This window comes from Xiphophorus maculatus, chromosome 2 (genome assembly GCF_002775205.1).
Source record: "Xiphophorus maculatus strain JP 163 A chromosome 2, X_maculatus-5.0-male, whole genome shotgun sequence".
Lineage (NCBI taxonomy): Eukaryota > Metazoa > Chordata > Actinopteri > Cyprinodontiformes > Poeciliidae > Xiphophorus > Xiphophorus maculatus.
Genome location: NC_036444.1, coordinates 26,310,220 through 26,330,785, shown reverse-complemented (window position 1 = coordinate 26,330,785; position 20,566 = coordinate 26,310,220). Strand labels below are relative to the sequence as shown.

Sequence of the window (20,566 nt, the reverse complement as noted above, 5' to 3'; positions counted from 1 at the left end):
ACTTGTCATAACAATCTATAGATTAATCGGTAGCTAAAATAACTTGGTTGCATCCCTATTTCCTTTATACATTTATATCTTAGTAGATTAAAAAAAAATTAATATTTGAACTCAAATATTTTAGTTTGTGCACACAAATCCTGCTTCAAATGCTAACCAAACGGTTGAAGAGCGTGTGTTTGTTTGGGTTTTGCAGGAAATGGCGCGTGCGTGGGAGGAGTACAGCCGGCTGGAGCAATCAGTGGAGCTGCTAAGGCTGGCACTGCAGGCACACATGACCCACAGTGACACGTCTCAGGTGGGACTTCCTTCTGCCCTTTAAAAGAACAAAACCCTCAGCATGTCAGCCGTTCTGAATGTTGCTTTTCCACAACCCCAACGAACAAAAGTGCAAACCACAATACACACATAAAAAAAATAAATAAATAAAAGGTAAAATTAGTAGAAAAAACTTCTGTCTGTTTGCATGTGTTGTAATGCAGCAGGAAAAGGCTGAACTGAAGCGGGAGCTGTGGAGGATCGAGGACGTCATGGGTGGTCTTAGCGCCAGCAAAGCCAACTACAAGATAACTGTGGACTCTATTCAGAATCCAGGTGAGATCCATCTGTTTGCAGACGACATTGTGGTCGCTAATGAAAGCTTCTCTAATATTGTGTTGCCTATTCCTTTCTTTGAGTCCCCTGGTCTGTCTAGAAACTTAGGTCTTAGTTCGGTTGAAGGGAACTCTGGTGCGGTTTGAATGTTTATGTGTGAAAGCCAAGCGGATCAAACACCGCTTCAAAAGCAGGAAGTGGACTATAGCGTAGGGCATTTTGGGTAGATGCAACCAAAACGAACATAAGTCATGCAATAGCAGGAGATATGGCTCCAGGAGATATGGTTCCTTTGTCTTTTGCCAAAGACAAAGGATAAATCCTACAGCCACTAAGATTGGACTCTACTCCATTTTTATTTAGATTTTATGAAGAAGAAAGTTGTGCTTAGCTACATATTTTTACGTTACAAATTCAATTGTATTAAACTTTTGTTTTTCTTAAATCTTAATGTCTTGTTCTGTAATGTCTGTGATGTCAGACGTTAACTGACCGTCTGTGATTGGCTGGTTATGTGGTTCATTTTCATACGGCTTAAGTTGTGAACACAACTGTTTAAGCGTTAAAAACGTTAAAAACATTGCATGCAAAAAACATGCAAAGTATGTCTTTCGGATTTTTTTTTTGCACATTTTTGGCCTTCCTGGCATTTCATACCTGAGGTGTACGAGAGTCAGTGTGGAGTGACAGGTTAATATTGAGAAAACTTGTGTGAGATTCAAATGCACACACCACAAATTATTGTTTACTAACATAGATGTACTGTATGTGATCACATCAGTCTCACAGCCCAGTCATATTTGGGTTTTTTTTAGCAAAACTGGAGGAAAATTGAGGGTGTATGATACATGAAATTAGCCTCTTTTGATTTAGCATAGCATAAAAATGCCATTTTCATCCCACCTTTGTCTAAGCGTACAGCGTTCTGTGTTGACACGCCTCAGCAGACAGGAGATTAGTGCCTTCGGTGTCTGACCAGGCGGTGCCTTCCAGCGGCGCGGAGGTCCAGCCTCCCCCCCGCAGCTCCATCTCCCACACTTTGCCTCACAGCACCGTGCCAAAGTGGGTGAGTGTCCATCCTCGCCCTCTGCAAACAGAATACACCACAAACCTCCTCCACGAGTCTGTAACCGTCCTGATCTGACCGCCGTACAGGCAGAGGACGACGCCCCGCCCAGGCCGCCGCTGCCTCGTCTCTATGACTACGAGGAGACGCCCCCCGTGGTGCCTCCGCTCCCCAAGGAGGCCTCTGTCATCCGCCACACATCGGTGCGAGGGCTCAAACGGCAGTCAGACGAGAGGAAGCGGGACAGGGAGGGCGGCCAGTACGTTGCCAATGGAGACTGTAAGGTATCGTCATTCATTTTTCCTAAAGTGGGGAGCCTTCTACACAGTGTTTGCTCATGTAGATATGATACAGTTAATCTGTGTAGGGTAATGCAGGTGCTACGTTAGCATCTCAGCCCGTCTTTGATTTCTGTTTCAGACTGATTTGAGGTCATACCTGAGCGAACCAGAGCTGCCAGGAAGCAGTCAGCCAATCACAGCGTCTGAAGCCGACTACCAGTATTACCCAGGCAAAGGTAATATGCTTCACCTTGGAGCAGAAACGACCCAAGGTCTTTTAATCACTACATGCAAGAAAAACAACACTTTGACATGTTTTTGTGTGTTTAAGTAGGTGTTATGTCTACATGGAATAAAAAATGTTCAACAGTATTGCCCATCTCTTAGGCCTAGTCCTAACGCACTCAGATATCTGGGGAAATTAATACATTGTTATGCATTTTTGCCTTTCATCCAAACGGAAACTCAGTTTAATATCTCTCAAAATGATTGTTTATAAAAACTCTGACTAAAGCGGAGATTTGAGGAAACTCTGTATTTGTGTTTGTGTCTATACATGAAAAAACTGAGAGTTACGGTCTTCAACACAAGACCCTAAATCTCATTCAACACAACTTCAGTCAGCATCATCTTGTGTTTTAGTAACTTTATATTCTGATATGTTATTTAAAAGCAGTATCTGTTTGACACAATTAAACGTCCTGGACCCATGGTTCATTTCTAACAGGAAATCTTGATTGTTTTGAAGAAATCTGATTGGCTGACAGGTTTTAGCTTTGTGCTACACTGCCCCCTATGGGTTTGGCATGTTTAAAACTCGGGGCGGATTTGTGCGCGTTCATGTAGATGGAAACTACGGTGGCCGACAGGTGCAAATGCGCAGCAAAAGAGAAAACATGCAAACAAAAAAGAAGACACCCCCGAATGAAATGCAGCAAACAAAAAGAGAGACGCAAACACCCCCGAATGAAATGCAGCAAACAAAAAGAGAGACGCAAACACCCCCGAATGAAATGCAGCAAATAAAAAGAGAGACGCAAACACCCCCGAATGAAATGCAGCAAACAAAAAGAGAGACGCAAACACCCCCGAATGAAATGCAGCAAACAAAAAGAGAGACGCAAACACCCCCGAATGAAATGCAGCAAATAAAAAGAGAGACGCAAACACCCCCGAATGAAAAGCAGCAAACAAAAAGAGAGACGCAAACACCCCCGAATGAAATGCAGCAAACAAAAAGTGTTGAAAACGGAAGTGCTCCAGACCACTAGGGGGAGTCAAAGAAAATAGTATTCATTTCTATGGGACCAGATGCAAGATTCAGAGAAAGAAATTTGAAAGAAAGTAAAGGTATCTCTCTGAATCTTGCATCTGGAAAGTGTGATTATTGTGAGAAGTCTGAAACAATAGAGCATGTTATTTTAGAGTGTTGTAAGTATGAAGAAGAGAGAAGATGCATGCTGAGAGAGTGTGTAGGTATTAAAGAAAGGTTTAATTTAATAGAATTTTTGAGGAGAGATTTCGGGAGTAGACATATTCAAATAATTATTCGGTATCTTAAAAAAACAAAGCTATTTCATAGGATATGAGTAGAGCAAGTTGGGTGTGAATGTGTAAAGAATATCAAAGAGGGGTATATAAAGTTATAAGCAAGTTGGATAATATAAGCAGGTGTGTATGTGTGGGGGTATGTTTAATCAGGAGTTAATGGAGGGAAAAGGTAGAAAGTGAAAGTTTATAGACCATCTCGAACCACACTCCATACTGGTAAGTGGCGGTAATGCTACTGTAAGTTTGTTGCCAACCGCCAATAAATACCAAGAAGAAGAAGAAGAAGAAGAAGAATCTTGCATCTGGTCCCATAGAAATGAATACTATTTTCTTTGACTCCCCCTAGTGGTCTGGAGCACTTCCGTTTTCAACACTTTTTGTTTGCTGCATTTCATTCGGGGGTGTCTTCTTTTTTGTTTGCACGTTTTCTCTTTTGCTGCGCATTTGCACCTGTCGGCCACCGTAGGAAACCTTTCTGAAAATGATCCCACCTGTACAACATCATTTTTTCAAATGATGTGGAGGAGATATTCATTTTTATAAAATGAATATCTTATATCTAATGTTTTAAAATGTACATATTATTTTTTGAGGGAGGATTATTGGTGGCTTATAACTGCAAAGTGGAAGAACAATTATACATGTTTTTTTTTTTTTTTTTTTTACTTTCTAAAAATAAAGCTGAACTAAACCCATGATTGTTGGTTCTGTCATTCTCAACTAGGTTTGTTAGGAACCACGTCTCGGCTGGACCAATCCAACTCCATCTCGTCCTACGTCACCTTGAGGAGGGCTCCCGGCAGCGCCGCACCAAAGGTCAGTTTGTTACGGCACATGTAGAAAACAAGACAACGTGAACAGATTTATGTCGGTGTTAGAAGAGGTCCAAATCCAAAATTTTTCAACCAAGACAAAACTTGCACAGGAAAAGCAGAAGATCTGACGATTAGAATGCCAAGAGTTTGCAGATGGTGAGTTGGATGGCAAAACCACATGAAACAGAGTTAAAACCATGACAGCCTAAGTTACCTGAGATTGCTAAAATTATGCTTTCACTGATTGTTTCCTTAACTTTTAGCCATTTGATACAAACCTGCAGGGCCGTATTTAAAAGCATGTGGGCCCCTGGGCTGCAGTCACTTTTGGTTCCCTATTAGCTCCCTCCTCCACCCCCCCCCCAAAAAATATTTTACTCAATCAAATAACTGAAACACAAACAGAATGAAATTGTATTATTTTTATTGTTTAAATGGTTTAGAAATGCCTCCACTTCCTCCCTGAGCTAGTGTTGCTGTCTTAAGAAATGAACCACTCCCAACTAAAAACAACCAATCAGAGCCAAGCGGAGGGTCTTAGCACTGTCGATCTATCTCATGTTCTCTGCTAAATGTGCTAATGAAAGAGAAACAACTTGCAGGAAAACCTTTTATCTGTCACCATCGGTGGACATGCTAGCTAGCCTTAGCATTCAAGGCTAGCTGCAGAGCAACAGAGATACAACAGGGCAGAAAAAAAGGGCAGTGCCACAAAAAGGGTGAGTGGCAGCGCTAAGACCCGCCTCCTGCCTCTGATTGGTTGTTTCTAGTTGGCACTGGGAGAAGGCAGGGGAGTTTGATATTTTAAACAGTTTATTTGTCTCATACTGTACTGTTACAACATGGTGATATATTTTTTTTAAAGTCACATACTGCAGCTTTAAGTCTTGAAGTATGGAACTTTGAAATGGAACATTTCTAAGAAGATTTCCCATTTCTCCCCCACCCCCTCTCTCCTCCACCGCTGTCTCTTCAGGACCGACCCAAAAGCGCCTTTGAGCGCCTGTCGTCCCCCACAGAGGGCGGCCCGCCCCCCAGCAGCCAAACCCGAGGCCGGATGACCGCCGAGGAGCAGCTGGAGCGCATGAAGCGCCACCAGAGGGCGCTGGTCCGCGATCGCAAGAGGAACCTGAGCCACGGCGAGCGCTCCGGCGGCGCAGGCCCGGCGGCGTCAGGGTCTCAGCGCTCGTCGTCGGCGTCCTCCCGGCTGCCCTCCAGCCCCTCCGTACGTTACCCCTCCCTGCAGCGCAGCAGCAGCAGCAGCAGACACACGGAGCACCGGCTCCACCCTCAGTGCTGCTACAGCACTCCAATCTCCAGCCACATAACAACCTAACAGGGATGCTAACGACTTAGCGCTCTTCCGTGGTAGCAGCTCCCACTAACAGCCGACTTGCTTTGGTTAATGCTTTATAAACGCTGGGAGACGAATCAATCCGGGGGAACCACTCAGTGACGGACAGATTTATTTTTTAAATTTTCTTTTTAAAGCTTCAGGGCTTCAAGATAGCTAAAATACCACTGCCCCCCACCCGCTCCCCGACACCCACCTGTGGGACCTCACTGACACAATTCTGAATGTAAACATAAAGAAGAGAAAGAAGCATCGCTTTAACTTCTTTTCTCCATTGTAATCACCAGAAAGTAGAGAGAGACTATATATATATAATATATATATGCCGTATATATATATATGCTTTTGTTTATTACCCGAGGGATATTTTCAGTATATAGTTGTAAAGTTCTATTTTGTATAGATTTGGTATATAGAGCATATATATATATAGAGAGGACTGAATGATATGTTGGGGAAGAATAAAATCCCAAATTTTCAGGTTGATTTAAAATATATATATGTAAAATGAAGAAAGATGCGACACTAGTGGCACAAATCGTACGACGGCGTGTTCGGGATGTTGTAGATGCACAACAAAAAACGGACGAGTACGTTGCCATCAAAAAATCTCAGAAATTTTTACATCAATCTCAGACGTTTTCGAGACAAAACGTGGGAATTTCTGAGTGTGAAAAGTCAAAAAATTGCTATAAAAACTCAGAAAGTTGGAGACTAAAACTTTGAAATAAAATATTCTTGACTTTTGAAGCTTGGAAATTTCCAAGCTTTTCTTCTCAAAATTTTCTGATCTCAAAAATGTCTGTTTTACCGAGCAAATTTTTGACTTTCCGATCTCAGAAATTTCCAAGTTACGTCTATAACATTTCTGAGCTTTATCTAGAAATTTCTGAGGTTTTTTTGGCCAAAATTAACTCCTCTTCCCTCTTCTATCTACTACGGCTCTTGTACGCCGTGGTGCACATCATGCCCGCACCTCCCTGCTTTCCTTTCCTTGAATCAAATCCAAGTGCCTTGGTTTGTTGACGATCATTTTTGCCTTTATCCCAAATGTCCGTCTTTAAGACTTCTCAGAGTGGCGTAGGAATGATGGAAGAGCCAGCTGTAGGGCTTGTGTTACAAACTCACAGATCGTAGTCATGGAAACGTAGGAAAACTGCTGCTTTTTAATCTAGAAACTGGATTAGCTTACAGGTAACACTTCCCCCTCTGGGTTTAATGTGGTATGCTAGCAATGCTAGCGTGCTTTAATGGAATGAATTTACTCACACATTTTTAATAACATTAACAGCCAGGCTGGCACCATGGTTACAGACTAACAACCACCAAATCTGCTGTGAATTGAGCAGAAATTGACGGGGCTTTGCAAAAGTATTCATGCCGTTTGAGCTTTTGCTCGCTTTGTCACGTTACTACCGCAAACTTTACTGGTTTTATTGGGATTTCATATGACCGACCAACACAAAGCGGTGCGTTGTTATGAAGCGACCGTAAAAAGGCTCAAGAAAAGTCTGAAAAGTGTGGCCTACAGTGTTTTATCCACTATTACAGCTGAAGACCTTTGAGAGTCTTGCACATCCGACAGGCTTTTTTGCAAAATAGTTCAAATTCATTTAGATTAGAATAAAAGCGTGTTTTGAAATCAGCGTTCAAATTTTCTATTTGAAATTGAAAATAGAAAAGATTTTCTATTACTTAAAAAATAATGGATAGATACATTGCTTAAAAAATGTATCTGACACCAACAAAGAAGAAATTACCATTTCAGTTTTAGGTTTAGATCAAAAATATGAAATGGGAAAACAGGCAACAGGACTAAAATTTATTTTAATATTTAAATGTTTGATTTTTACTAATATTAAGGAGAAAATATGGATTTTCTCTTATTGCTATCATTAAATAGTAATTACACAATCATTTCACATTTGGTTATATTTATCTAAAATATTACAATGTCCTTCATTATTAAAAACTAAATATTTTTCAGGGGGTTTTTTTCATGAAAAAATTTCCCTCTGACTTCCCATCATGCACTGCTTCGTGTCACCGTGCTATATAAAGGCTCCAATAAAACACGCTGAAGTTTGATTTTGTAACATGTCGAAGGTGTGAAAACTTTTCTAAAGCTCTATAGTTTTTATTACTGTCACAATAAGCAATATATGATTTTTTTTTTTAATAAGTTGTGCTGTTAATTTTTCACCTCTTTCTAATGATGTCACCAGAGTATATTTTATTGTGTGCTGTTCTCCACCAGCATTAAACGTTTCTATTTCATTTTGAGCTAACGGCCTAGTTCATGCAGCCTCGTCCTGTGCGACGATCTCTTTGGTCATTTTTTGTTGTTTGACTCCGTAAGGAAAACAGCGACTCGTTTCGAGGTTGGATGCCCAGACTGGAGTATTTCTTCATGTGGCCTCTACTGTGTTTTATGCATTATGAATATATAGGACTGGTTTAAGGAGCCCGGCTGCTTTGCAATAACAAAATAAAGTGTCACATTTATCGGCACCCCTGGTAAACAAGGGTAAAAAGTATTACCGTAAAATAAACTCATCTTTTTTTGCGCTATTGTTGTCTTTCACTGGAAGATGCTAATGCTAAACAGAATTAGCAGTAGCGTATTTATTGGTATCATCCAGAGCAGTTTGTCAAACTTTTCAGGCTGAGAACCACTGAACCCATTTAGGAAACACTCACAGACCATTTCAAATTGAAACTGTCCCCTCGTTAACGCAACATCATGTTCTAAGAACCTGATTGGTTGGAGGTTGCAGTTGTGTGGAGATATTTGCCTTTTTCATCCTGTCTTTTATTCCCCCACTGCATATTCAAGTTCAAAAGTAAAATGCATCTATCGTGATCACATGTAACTTTTATCAACAGTTATATTGATAACTGTATCAACAATTAGACCTAATATATTAATATTTGATTTCTAGAGAATCTGACGGATAAATCAAGACGGTATTGCAGCATTTAGACACTCAAAGATCTTTAAGGCAAAGACTTTTGAAAAGTTACAGGTTTTGACTTGATCGCTTTGGGCCATGTGACAGAGTTTGGACTCTCCTATCGTGGATTTGTTCCCTAATGACACTGACGTCCACTCAAAGTGTTCCCACCGTAACGTTTTCATGCCCCCGCCCCAACACAACACACTACATCAGATCAAACAGAGCGACAGCTAAACCCCTAACAGAGGTGACCCGCTGACCGCCGACTAATTCTGTGTAATTGAAGAGGCAGCGGCTCTTTTTCTCCTCCTTCTTTTCTATCATGTAGAGATTTGCACTCAATAAAGAGTTTCTTGCTTCTCAAGCTCCTCCTGCCTGTTTTCTTCTTAATCTGGTGGGGAGGAGGTGGTGGTGGTGGGTGTGTGCATGGTTTTCTCTCTCCTGTGTGTGTGTGTGTTTTCTTGTTCCTGAACACATGGAAGGCATGGGACGCAGCGTTACTCTGAGCATGCGAGCGCTCCGACAGATCTGGCTCTGCGGGCTGCAGGAGTGGGAAGGATGCATGGCTTTGATGCTCCTGGGATGATTCCTCACAAGTACCCCTCAGCAGCACAGACACACACACGCACGCACACACACACACACACACACCCCAGTGCTCCTCGGTAGGTGTTCTTAGTGTGCGTTTGGACTAGCTGGACAAAGCTAGGACGTATCGGTGTGCTGACTTCCTTCATTTGGTGTTTTTCAAACATCTTCTGATCCTGTAGGTGTGAACTTTATTTAGGCTCCCTAAACCTCTACTACTGCATGTCGGCTTCCTTTAGCACCTCAAAAACAAAATGTTGCCAAGTATTTTTGGTCTAGCAACCAAATGTCTTTGTTCACTTGAATTAAAACAAAACTAATTTGCATGTAGCTTTTCAGCAAGATATCGGACCTTTTTTTTAAAGTCAATAATTCCTTAATATTGATGAAAAAAGAATAGTTCCCCAAGCTTATTTCGCTTATAGCAACATTTTTCCCATGTTATAAGTGAAGTAATCTGACAGTGAAACTAGGACTTTTTATCCATACTGACTTTAAACAAGCTCCTATATCTTGCTGAAAAGGTACTTGGGAGTTTTGCCTTATTTCAAGTTTACTAGGATATTTAAATTGGAAACTAGACAAACATATTGTAAGATTTTGATTTTGCAGTGAAGTCATTTAATGCTTACTCAAACTGGTTTTCAATTTGAGCAATTAGGAGTCACCTTCGGTGAGATAAAGATACATTTTCTTGACAATTTGATCATTTTTCTGCTTCAAAATGTTCTAAAAACATCTCATTTCAAGAAAACTGATGTTTTTGGGGTTTTTTTTAGATCATTTAGTCTGAGCTAAAATTACATTTCGTATCTATACAAATTAAGACTACCAAACATTTGTTACCTTTTTTTTGACCCGACAGCAGATGTTTTTGTTCTTTCGTGTAAAAAGCTTCATCTAATCAATTAAACCATTCCGACCGGCTTAAACCCAGAATGAAGCACACGAAGCTTAAAATAACGGAAGCTCAACATGTTTGTTTTTTTCGGGGGGGGAGGTTATAACTACAGTGCTGGTCGGCTGATCCCGCCTCCTTCCCCTCTGCAGGTGTTCGACTGGCAGCAGGAGCGACCTGGAGCTGAAGGTCAGAGCGACGAAGGCCTGAATCTGGTCAGAGAGAGGGAGACGAGGGACTCTGGCGAGTGGCTGACGGTCACAGCCAGGCGCGTCCAGGAGGCCGACCTGGAGCCCCTCGACTACGACCTGGACATCAGCCGGGAGGTACAGGAGCAGGGCCGCGCGCAGGCGCTTTAGGGGCCAGTAGAAAATAACGGCACCGGTGTATTTTTCACTGCTTAGTTTTTCTAAATCCGGCTGCCAATTTAAACACAATCTCACGAAAATAGAATAGAAGAGAATATATTTCATATATTCTCTTCCCACCTGGGACAAATTTCCCAGGTGGAAATTTGTCAAAGACTCAAGGGGTTTATATTGCATAAGCTGCCAAAACGATTCATGTAAAAGCTTGAAACTTAGTCTACACTTTAAGAAAACAGCAGAACACTGAAGTTGTTGGACTCAACATAATGTCTGTTTAAAAATTTGGATTTAAAATAATAAAATAAATGTCTGTTGTTACTGTTTGTTCAAATAAAACAGAGAACAATTTCACGAATTAGAAAATTTGAATTTGAAAATATCATCTCTCTCCTTTTCAACTCCTCTGGGATTCAGGGTCGTAGTTCACGTATTATTACTCAGGCTCTTGAGACGCCGATCGTCCTCTCCCAATGTGTTGCTGTTGAAAAGCAACGCATTGTTGCCACGGTTACACAACCGTAGAAACTGTCCGGAAAGAAACAAAAAAAAAAACGTAAGAGCAAAACTCTCAGGAGAGAGAATAACTCGCAGTGACTCAACCTCAGTAATGATTAACAAAATTTTACAAAAATATCAAATCCAAACTACTGCAGCGTTTCTCTGTGTGTCCGTCCGACATGCAGCTGTCCAAGCCGGACAAAGTTCTGATCCCGGAGCGCTACGTAGAGTCGGACCCGGAGGAGCCTCTCAGCCCAGAGGAGCTGGAGGAACGCTGCCGGCGGGCGGAACGCATCAAGAACCTTCTCACCAGGTCCAGGTATCCTCGCCTCAGTCTGCTGGGAGAACTCACCTAATCCAACATGGCTGCACTTCATTCATAAAAAACCCTTTTTGATTTAATTCCCCCTCCAGTGTCCAGAACATCCAGCCGTCAGCATCGCTGGAACTCAATGAGCTGGACTCCGCTATGGAGGAGCAGGAGAGGATCATGAGCGTCTCCTACGCGCTGGCCTCAGAGGCTTCACGCAAGAGTAAACTGGTCGCAGGTTAGTTAGTTAGTTAGTTAGTTAGTTAGTTAGTTACAAGTACAAGTGCTTTAAAGGGGCAGTGTTATGTAGAAATTACTTATTTTTAGCTGCACATCTTTTCATGTTATGCACATGTTATTCTCTCATCAAAAACATACCTGGAATACTGCCTCGATTCTTTCATACATGTTTAAAAGAAAAAAAAATATCCTTCAATCTCCATGGCAACCATTCAGCTGTGAAAAACGAGGGATTGGTTTATAAAAATCTGTTTTTACTGTGACACTGCAGAGAACTTTTAATGTGAATTTATGTACATGAAGAGGAAACATCCAAACGTTTAGTATTCTGATGCTGCTCCAGCTGTTCTAGTGGTGGAGAAAGTGGCTAATCCAGGAAAAACGTTTTTTCCTCTGTCATCAGTGGCTATGCTAACTAGCATTAGCATTTATTAGATTTGGAATTAGCTGACCAAGCTCAGTATTTTATATTAACAATCAGGACGTTGTGACAATTTAAATACGTAATATATATATATATATATATATATATATATATATATATATATATATATATATATATATATATATATATATATATATATATATATATGTTTTTTTTCCATAAAAGTTATCTACTGCTGCTTAATAGTTATAAAGTTGGAAAGAGCTCCCTCTAGTGGTGAATGACCACACATTTACAAGAACTGCAAACACAAACGGCACAGAGGTGTGTGTTCAGACGGACTCTGATGCTCGGCCGTCTCAGAGTGTGACCGTGTCGTTGTTCCTGGTGTGTAGGGACTGAGTGGCTGGAGAGCTGGTGAGACGGCCCGGTCCAGGTACACACACCCTGACCTTCCTCTGTGTTGGGATCATGCTCGGTTTGTGGTGTGTTTTTTGTTTTGTATTTTTGGGACAGAGCACAGATGGCTGACATAAAGATGTCAGACTGCTGAAGATGGCGTCTTTATGAGCCCAACATTCACCATCTGTGCACGTCCCCGGTTTTCTGTCTGCTGGGTGTTTGTTTCGTCAAAGAGCCTCAGGGGAGGATTTCACCAAGACTTTCTCAGCTTGTTTAACATGTAAGAGTCATGTTCAGTTTGTTTACAGGTTAGTCAAAAGGAGCTAAAAACACAACAATAAAGCATTTATTTTATAGACCCTAATGTTACATTTATCTCTAATCCTTCCTGAAAGCTGAGGTTTATCAGAGAGGATATGGTTAGAAGAGGTAGTGATATCAAGGGGTTGCACCGATTGCAGATTTTGGCCAGACCAATTTTTTTTCCTGAAAGAAGTTAGTTGGTGACTATTGTTAACTGCACATGTGCAGACGTGACCTGGTGGGCGGGTCTGTCAGTCAGCCCTCTGTCACTGCAGAGAAAAAGGAGACTGGCTGATTTTTCAGACGTTTGCCAACGTAGATGAGATCAGTGGATGAGATCGGCTCCAGATTGTAAGTATCTTTCAATCGTCTATCTCCTGCAATGAAGGAAATCAGAGGCGATTTGTGGACCGATTTATTGGTGTGCCCCCAGTGGCCTATAGAGGCTCAAGTTCCCAATTATAATCCAGAATCGATTCTAAATTACCGTATTTTCTGGACTAGAAGTCACCGTTTCATTAATAGTTTTGCTGGTCTTGTGACCTACAGTTAGGTTCAACTTGTATACATATTTTCCTCTTCATGACATTTTTTTGACTGATGCAACTTATCCTCCAGAGGGACTGATAATCCAGAAAATATAGTAGTCTTACAATTTAACCAGTGTCCCATTTCTGTTTAGCCTCAGGCTTCATAGAAAGTCTTTGTGAAAAGTTTTCCTCCCTGCTGCTTTAACTGGAGAGGCTGAGCTTCTTAAGAGACTCCTTTGGGGGAAATGTTGTGGTCCTTTGGATTCAGCTGGTGTTTTGGTGCAGGCTGTGTGTGTCAGGGTGTTACTATTATGAGACTTTTCCACGTATAGGTAATGAGACTGGCATTAAAATTAGAATATTACATCAGATCAATAAAAAAAACTATTTTAATAATATATTGTAGCCTTAATCAAAACCTGTTTTTAAGATGTTATTTTCAAAAGGTACTTTTAATCTGACCAACAAACTTCATAAAAGTTTTCTTCCAAGTTTCTAATGCGAAATGTCTTCATACATTTGAAAATATCAAAACTAACTTACTGATAACTTTTCAGCAAGATGTGAGTAATTCCTTAATATTGATGGAAAAAGTTCCAGTGGCAGATTATTTAACTTATAACGTGGGGGGAAATGTCTTGTTATAAGTTAACTAATTTTCCAGTGGTACTATTACTTTTTCCATCAGGAATTATTGACTTAAAACTCCTTAAAGCTCCTATATCTTGTTGAAAAGTTACAAATCTGGAACAAACTTCCAGAAAACTGCAAAACTGTTGGAACACTGTGTTCCTTTAAACGAAGACTAAGAACCCTTGAACATTGATTGATCTATTTGCTCGATGATTTTGATGATGGCATTTGACAAAAGGTTCCTGTTTATCGCTTGTGTCACAGTTTGCTTTTTGCATGATTGTTGCTGAATTGTGCTAAACAAATGAACTTGACTTTGTTTTTGTCTCCTCAGCCAAAGCTGCTGCTCAGCACTGACCCACAGGACCGGCAGAGGGGACTCTCTGTCCAACAGCAGGAAGCGCCGCGTAGAAGGAGCTCGACATTTTTCATCAAATTAACTTATTCAGTCATTAAAACAAATTGTTTTTTGGATTTTTTAATATAATTTTAATACACATTTTTGAAGCTGTTTTCTTTGAATCACAGATTTTTACATTTTCATTGCTTCTGCACTTACCTTGTACATTTTATGGTGAATCAGAAATGACCGAACTTTTTTGTGCGTTCGTTTGTTCTGGATTTTCAAGATAAAAGTCAGAACCGACGCGCTCGGATTGCAGTGGGAATGTTTAGGTGACCAGTTTGTTTGCCAGGTGGATTGAGATGCTTTTCTTTATTTTTTAGGGGTTTTTTTCATCAATCCTGTCATAAAACTGTCAGAATGTCAAATAATTTAAACACAAAAATGTCAGGCTACTTAAAATAAATATTTAGATAAATCGTTGTCTCTGTTTTGTCATGTGCTTTTATTTTTAAGTGTTTTCAGATTACCTCTCTTCAAAAGAGTAGACTTTTATCTTTTGCTTCTGAGTTTCTACGCAGTCTGGAAATTAACTATTTTTCACTTCTACAAAATACAGCATGGGGACATATCTTTGTGTCCATACTTTCTCATATTTTATTATTCATTCATATTTCAAAACTCTGGATTTATCTATCCAGAGTTTTTGCAGGTTCCATATTTAAACTCTGTTGAGTCTAGACCAGGGGTCTCAAACTCCAGGCCTCGAGGGCCGCTGTGCTACACTTTTTAGATGTGCCACAGGTACAAAACACTGGAATGAAATGGCCTAGTTACCACCTCCTTGTGTAGATCAGTTCTCCAGAATCACCTGAATAGAATCTAATTATTCTATTCAGGTTGTGCAGCAGAGGCACATCTAAAAGTTGCCCTTGAGGACTGGAGTTTGACACCCCTGCCCTAGAGGTATTGCTGAATTAAGATTGCAACCTTAAAGCGCATCAAACCGAATGTTTTAATAGATCACATATAAAATCAAAAATTAGATTCTCAAATAAATATCGCAAAACTCACAAATGTTGTGAGTTTGTGAACACAAACTCACGTATGAGTGAGCTGTAAGAGCTTCCGCTTACAGCAGCTGTTTTAAAATGATCAAACGCCTCCAAATAACAGAAAACTACAAGTCATGTCTACACAAATCACATTTAATGGCAAATAATCTTGTTTCATCCAGTACATTTCAAGGCAGACAACAGGACAGTTAAAATGTTCCAAGTGAAATAAAAACAGGTTCATTTGCCAGTCATAGCATTATCTTACACTACAACATCAAACAAAGAAACATTTTTGAAGCCTTAAGACTAGATTCTTTCAGCACATGCACACCAGGATGCATCCCATCAGACAGTACAAATGAGAATTGAGTGATGTCCTAAAGTGAAACGAAAAGCATCAAACTGTCCCGATGTGAGAATAAAAAAGCTAGCTCCTCTCCCCTCCTACAATGATTTAACGAAGGCCATTTTGTAGTTTTGTTTCCCTTCGTTGGGCTGGTCGTCTGAGCCGGGCTCCTCCTGTTCTGGTGATTTCTCCTCTGGGCTGGAATCTTCCTCCTGAGCTTCTGTGTGTTGGATTTCACTGGACGACTCCTCTGGTTTAGCAGCTTCTGTCTGAGAGTCTGCAGGCGGGGAGATGACCGGCTCTGGCTGTGGCTGACCAGAGGAAAAACAAAGAAAGCTCTTTCAGGGTTCCCACTGATATTTAGAAAGAAAGTCCATGACCTTCAATAATTTTCCATGACCCACAGAGAACAGGTTCATAAAGAAAAGTGCATGCCTGAAAGACCTAACCCCACCAAGTTGAACTACAGCAACCATGTAAATGTGCAGGCAGATGGGGAGGAAACAAAAATGACAAATGTGAAAATGAAGACCACACAGACGGGTATGAATTGAAAAATGTTAATATATTGACTGAGGAATCATATGATAATAATGTCAATACAAACAAAAACTTATTAGCACTAATGAAAACACAAGAGTGTACATGTATGTAGAACTAATTGCTTCTACAAATGTTGAGAGCAGGTGTAGCACATAGGCCACATTGGTGTGATAGTCAATATAAATTAATAAGTTTCATGTTTTTGTTTTATTTACTCGTTGTGGGGTTAGATCAGAAAGATTTGATAATTTTGGTCATAAAAATAGGGAGTACATTACATTATTCATCACCAGTCACAGTTTGACATAGTAGGGGTTAGTATCGCTCCACCCACGACAAAGATGACCGTTGCTAGGAGATAAACGTTGCTGACACGGAGGTGTATAACCGCTGTGTAGCAACACTTCTGAGTTATTTTGTGTTTCAGGCAAGCTGTTGATGTTAATAATATACTCTGTCATGTTATTGGGTTCTGTTATGCATCAATTACCACAATGAATTCCGTATTAGTAACGTTTCCGTTGTAAATGATGTTTACTTCGTGAACTGCCGCCGCCTTTACCGTGTTCAGAGCATAACAGTGATAACCATTGCTAAGATGGATGTGTATAACCGCCGTGTAGCGACACGTCTAATTGAGTTCTTTTGTGTTACAGAATTAAAGACACTGCCGTTGCACACAAAATAACTCCTCTGCAAATCTTTTACAAACTGCTGATGACACTCTGACGCTTGAAGCTCAAAGGCCTTTTCCGTCTGAGAGCATCTCTTTTTATTTTTAAAGGTTATCAACATGCAGCCTAATAGTTGCAGCGTAACACAGGCCGCAACACCACTAATCTTCAATTGGAGGCTTCTTCGATGATTAAGTAAATATATATTTTTAATAAAATAGAATAATAGCTACTGCAGTGCGAGCAGAGCATTACAAAAACAAAGAACAGTGAGACTCTGTCCATGGTACAGAGCCGTTCAGAAGAATCGGCTCGTTTGTAAATGTCACATCGCTATATTGCAGACTTTGGTCTCATCACAATGAGACTGAAACGGCAGCAAAATTAGCCATTTTTTGTTGTCGTTTAAAGTGTAATGGCTTTGCGATGGCTATGCAACACTTGATCATACTCGACTATTTATCAACGTGTATATTACATCTTCCTGGACAATGGTAGCCATGGTGAGCCCCCACCTCGCTGAAGCCCAGACCGCAGTGCCTCCGGTCCCGGCCCGACAGTTTTCCGTCCATGCTCTGCTGGTACTGCATCTCCAGCTCGTCGTTCATCCGCTTATCTTCCTGCCCTAAGGAGGAGACGCACACTGGATCGCTACAGATCGGACCCAAGCAGGGATCAATCAAACAGGAAGTCGTTGCACTTTGCCAAAGCAACAAAGAAGCTCACCGCTACGGAAGTGGGACGTGGACCTGTGGTCACCGATGACGAGGCGACCGGTGTGTTCTTTCTGGAAGCAAAAAAAAACAACCAATCATTTTATCTGTCTGCTTTCACTTTATCTGACTGACAACACCTGGAGCGTACGGACCTTAGAGGCACCCATTAACCGCAAGAACTTTTGCTTCCTTTCGTTGCTTCCCAGATCTGCAGACGCCCACTGGGTGGACCCATCCTGCCAAGAGAAGATGATTCAGGTTCATTTTCAGCTTCAAAAGGTCATCTAAGGTTCATTCAGGAATCAGGGAGTTTTGTGTGTCTTTGTCAAAATAAATTTTTTTTTTTTAAAATTGCTATTTATGTTGTCAACTTTGATCGTAAGTACTCTTTAGCCACAGCTCGTCATTTGAGAGCCAATGACTAAAATGTTCAGTCATGACCTGGTTTGTATGTGGTGTGAAGTCAAAGTCAAACTTTAATAACAATTTGGGGTTTTTTCATAAGAGAAAAACTTACATTTTCACCATGTGATTTATTCATTTCTAAATGTCAGTTTCACACATTAGATCTTTGGTTCTTTTGTGACATCCTGGATGAGTCAAGGCGCTCAGCAGAGTTATTTTGGCAGAGTGGCCACTCCTGGGAACGTTCACCTCTGTTTTGTTCTCTCAGTCTCTCAAAGTGCTTCTTACTTTCCAGACTGATGGTCGTCAAGGACTTTGTTTCACATCTTCTGTTAAAATTTCACGAAGCGGGGCTTCATGCGTTTCCTTTTGAGCTCTGACAGCCAACTTCATGCTGCCAGACAGGTTCTGTCTGAATTCCTGATCCTGATCGGGCAACAATCTGGCCTGAGAAAGCCAACTTCTTAAATGAATGCAATCATATTTAGTTCCTTATATTATAAATGTTATTATGAAACACTTTAAAAAGCTAAAACAAAACGCTTAAGAAATTAAGAGAGTCCAAATGCATTTCCACAATAGAGTATTTAGCTATATCTAATACAACAGTATTTAGTTATGTCTAAATACTGCACCATAGAGCTGATATAAAGGGTGAAGATGGTGAGAAAACGTGAAAAGATTAAACTGATTAGTGAATTCCGCCATAACATCTGGATCTGATCTGAATTACGTCGTATTTATTTTAAATACATACTGAACAGGTTTGTCGTGAGGTCACATTTGAATAAAAAAAAGTATATATATATGTGGAAATTGGTTAAACATATAAAATATTGTAGGGAGGGGAGCTTTAGTTTTAATGAGCAGCAACACTTTGACCGTCCAGACACAAGATCTCATCTACCGACAAAACTTTTATCAACCGGTCAGTAAATGGATCTCAACTCCTGTAGACTCTTCAGCTACTTTGTATCTTGCAGTGTGATGTTCAAAGTCTGCCAAAAGGTTTAAAAATATACAGAAGATCCCAGTGAACTTTATTTTGGGACCGCGGCGTGTTCACGTTTTCACTGTAAAGCTGATGTTTGCTGCTAGCTTGCTAACGCGATGCTAGCCATTCAACGTGATTTTGTTTCCCGTTTTGTAAGTTATAACTGCAGCTTTTTGTGTTTTACTCACTTCCGAGGGAGATGCGGCTCGTTTTGTCCCGTGTTTGTCCTCTGGAGAAGTCATTATTCACTGGAATGCGAGTTCAATTGGAAATAGGGATTTTATTCCACACAAGCAGGAGCTAGCTGAATTTGTCAACAATTCGTACTCACCCTGACGACACTTCCTGCACCGTCTTCTTCTACGCTTTTAAAATAAGTTGCTTTGCGACTAGAAAAAAAAAAAAACAAACAGAGCGGAAATGAACCCTGGACATGCCGCGCGTGCTCTGATCATCTGTGAAACAAATGATATAAAGTTGTAATAATTGCAATTCAATCCTTACACATACTGGTTTACTCTTTATCTTGCTGAGTATTTTACAGTTATATTTTTGTGAATTTTGTTTGTTTAGTTAACTGTTAACAGTTTGTGAAGTCGAATTATTCCTGTTTTCTATTTATGAACATTGCTTGTAATTTGTGTTCCTGGGACAGAGCAACCAGGCGGTTTTGATAGCTTGGCAAGCCAGTGAAATGCCACCGGGATAAATACCGGTAGTACATTTAGGATTTAATTAGGACGTTTACTTTGTAAAAGTTTAAAGAATCATCTTGATAGTTTCATTGTTGTGTTACCGTGACTACAATATGGTGTAATCTTTGTGTTTGAGTTGGGTTTGTTCACAAATACATCACAGCAAATAACCAATAATCAGTGATTGATTTTAAACTCGGCCAATAAACCTGGTCTCCCTCATCAAACTTCACCTTATCAATATTTCAACATGTTAGTGATGCTGAGGTTCTTAGTAGGACGGGTTTCAGGGGGGAGGGGGGTTCTGTCTAAGGCCCCATATTACCTTGGGCCGGCCCTGGAGGAACAGCCACTGTGATGCCCATCTCTGGAATCTACCTGGAATTTACCTGGAATCTACCTGGAATCCCCAGGTGGCCCCTATCAGTCCCCCGATGCTTTGGGGACATTTTGATTCATTTAATTGTGGCATGTTTGGATTTTTGCTGCAGTTCTAATTATTGCTACAATATTTTCTCTGATGTTTATTTTGTGACTCTAAATCTTCCTTTAACAAAATCTTAATTAAAATCTGCAATAACTTCTATTTACAGCCCAGAACCTCCAGCACAGATCCCGTCAGCAGAGACGTTAACCTGCCTGTTAGAAACGTTAAGGAGAATCAGAGCAAACAGAGAGCAGGTGGTACCGGGTGGTACTGGGTGGTACCGGGTGGTACCGGGTGGTACCAGGTGGTACCGGGTGGTACCAGGTGGTACCGGGGCTTTGAGCTGGGTCGCTTTGACAGTCGCAGTGCCGTGTCTTATATCAGGATGTCTGATATTCTTTCTATCTGTCGGTGGACCGACTCAAGCTGCCTGTAGCGAATCGGACTTTTAGCAGAATGATGAAGTTAAAGTCAGACGTTTTCTCTGCAGCTGAAGCATTTCTGAGTTTAGTTGCGAGGCGGGTTTCGTCCCGCTTTGCAAGGATGATTATGAAAATATAAATAGAAACAGTTTTTCTAACGTCAACATCAG

The 20,566-nt window shown here is 40.7% G+C and overlaps 2 protein-coding genes across 8 annotated transcripts in view; one reads left to right on the top strand and one right to left on the bottom strand.

Annotated features, from left to right (window-relative positions):
* Window positions 1-14,595, top strand: part of LOC102225561 (pleckstrin homology domain-containing family A member 7-like) — a 137,023-nt gene extending 122,428 nt beyond the window's left edge. For 5 of the 6 annotated variants that reach the window (XM_023350242.1, XM_023350266.1, XM_023350274.1 and 2 more), the window contains 12 exons: window positions 197-298; window positions 483-594; window positions 1,539-1,660; window positions 1,750-1,944; window positions 2,081-2,177; window positions 4,217-4,308; window positions 5,284-5,532; window positions 10,257-10,430; window positions 11,156-11,289; window positions 11,385-11,518; window positions 12,301-12,341; window positions 14,108-14,595. In XM_023350242.1, the coding sequence (XP_023206010.1) occupies window positions 197-298; window positions 483-594; window positions 1,539-1,660; window positions 1,750-1,944; window positions 2,081-2,177; window positions 4,217-4,308; window positions 5,284-5,532; window positions 10,257-10,430; window positions 11,156-11,289; window positions 11,385-11,518; window positions 12,301-12,326 (1,437 nt within the window). In that variant the 3' untranslated portion in view covers window positions 12,327-12,341; window positions 14,108-14,595. The remainder of the gene's footprint in view (window positions 1-196; window positions 299-482; window positions 595-1,538; window positions 1,661-1,749; window positions 1,945-2,080; window positions 2,178-4,216; window positions 4,309-5,283; window positions 5,533-10,256; window positions 10,431-11,155; window positions 11,290-11,384; window positions 11,519-12,300; window positions 12,342-14,107) is intronic. The other variant, XM_023350248.1, reaches the window with a different exon arrangement.
* Window positions 14,596-15,306: 711 nt separating this feature from the next.
* c2h11orf58 (chromosome 2 C11orf58 homolog) lies at window positions 15,307-19,216 on the bottom strand. Of its 2 annotated transcripts, XM_023343853.1 has the most exons (6): window positions 19,184-19,216; window positions 19,041-19,100; window positions 17,606-17,689; window positions 17,464-17,524; window positions 17,253-17,362; window positions 15,307-15,831 (listed from the first exon to the last, which is right to left on the bottom strand). In XM_023343853.1, exons 2-6 carry the CDS (start codon window positions 19,092-19,094, stop codon window positions 15,619-15,621), a joined length of 522 nt encoding a protein of 173 aa, XP_023199621.1. In that variant the 5' UTR covers window positions 19,095-19,100; window positions 19,184-19,216; the 3' UTR covers window positions 15,307-15,618. The 2 variants fall into 2 exon arrangements, with proteins under 2 accessions (XP_023199621.1, XP_005810302.1); XM_005810245.3 differs by having other exon boundaries at window positions 19,041-19,198.
* Between the last annotated feature and the right edge of the window lie 1,350 nt (window positions 19,217-20,566).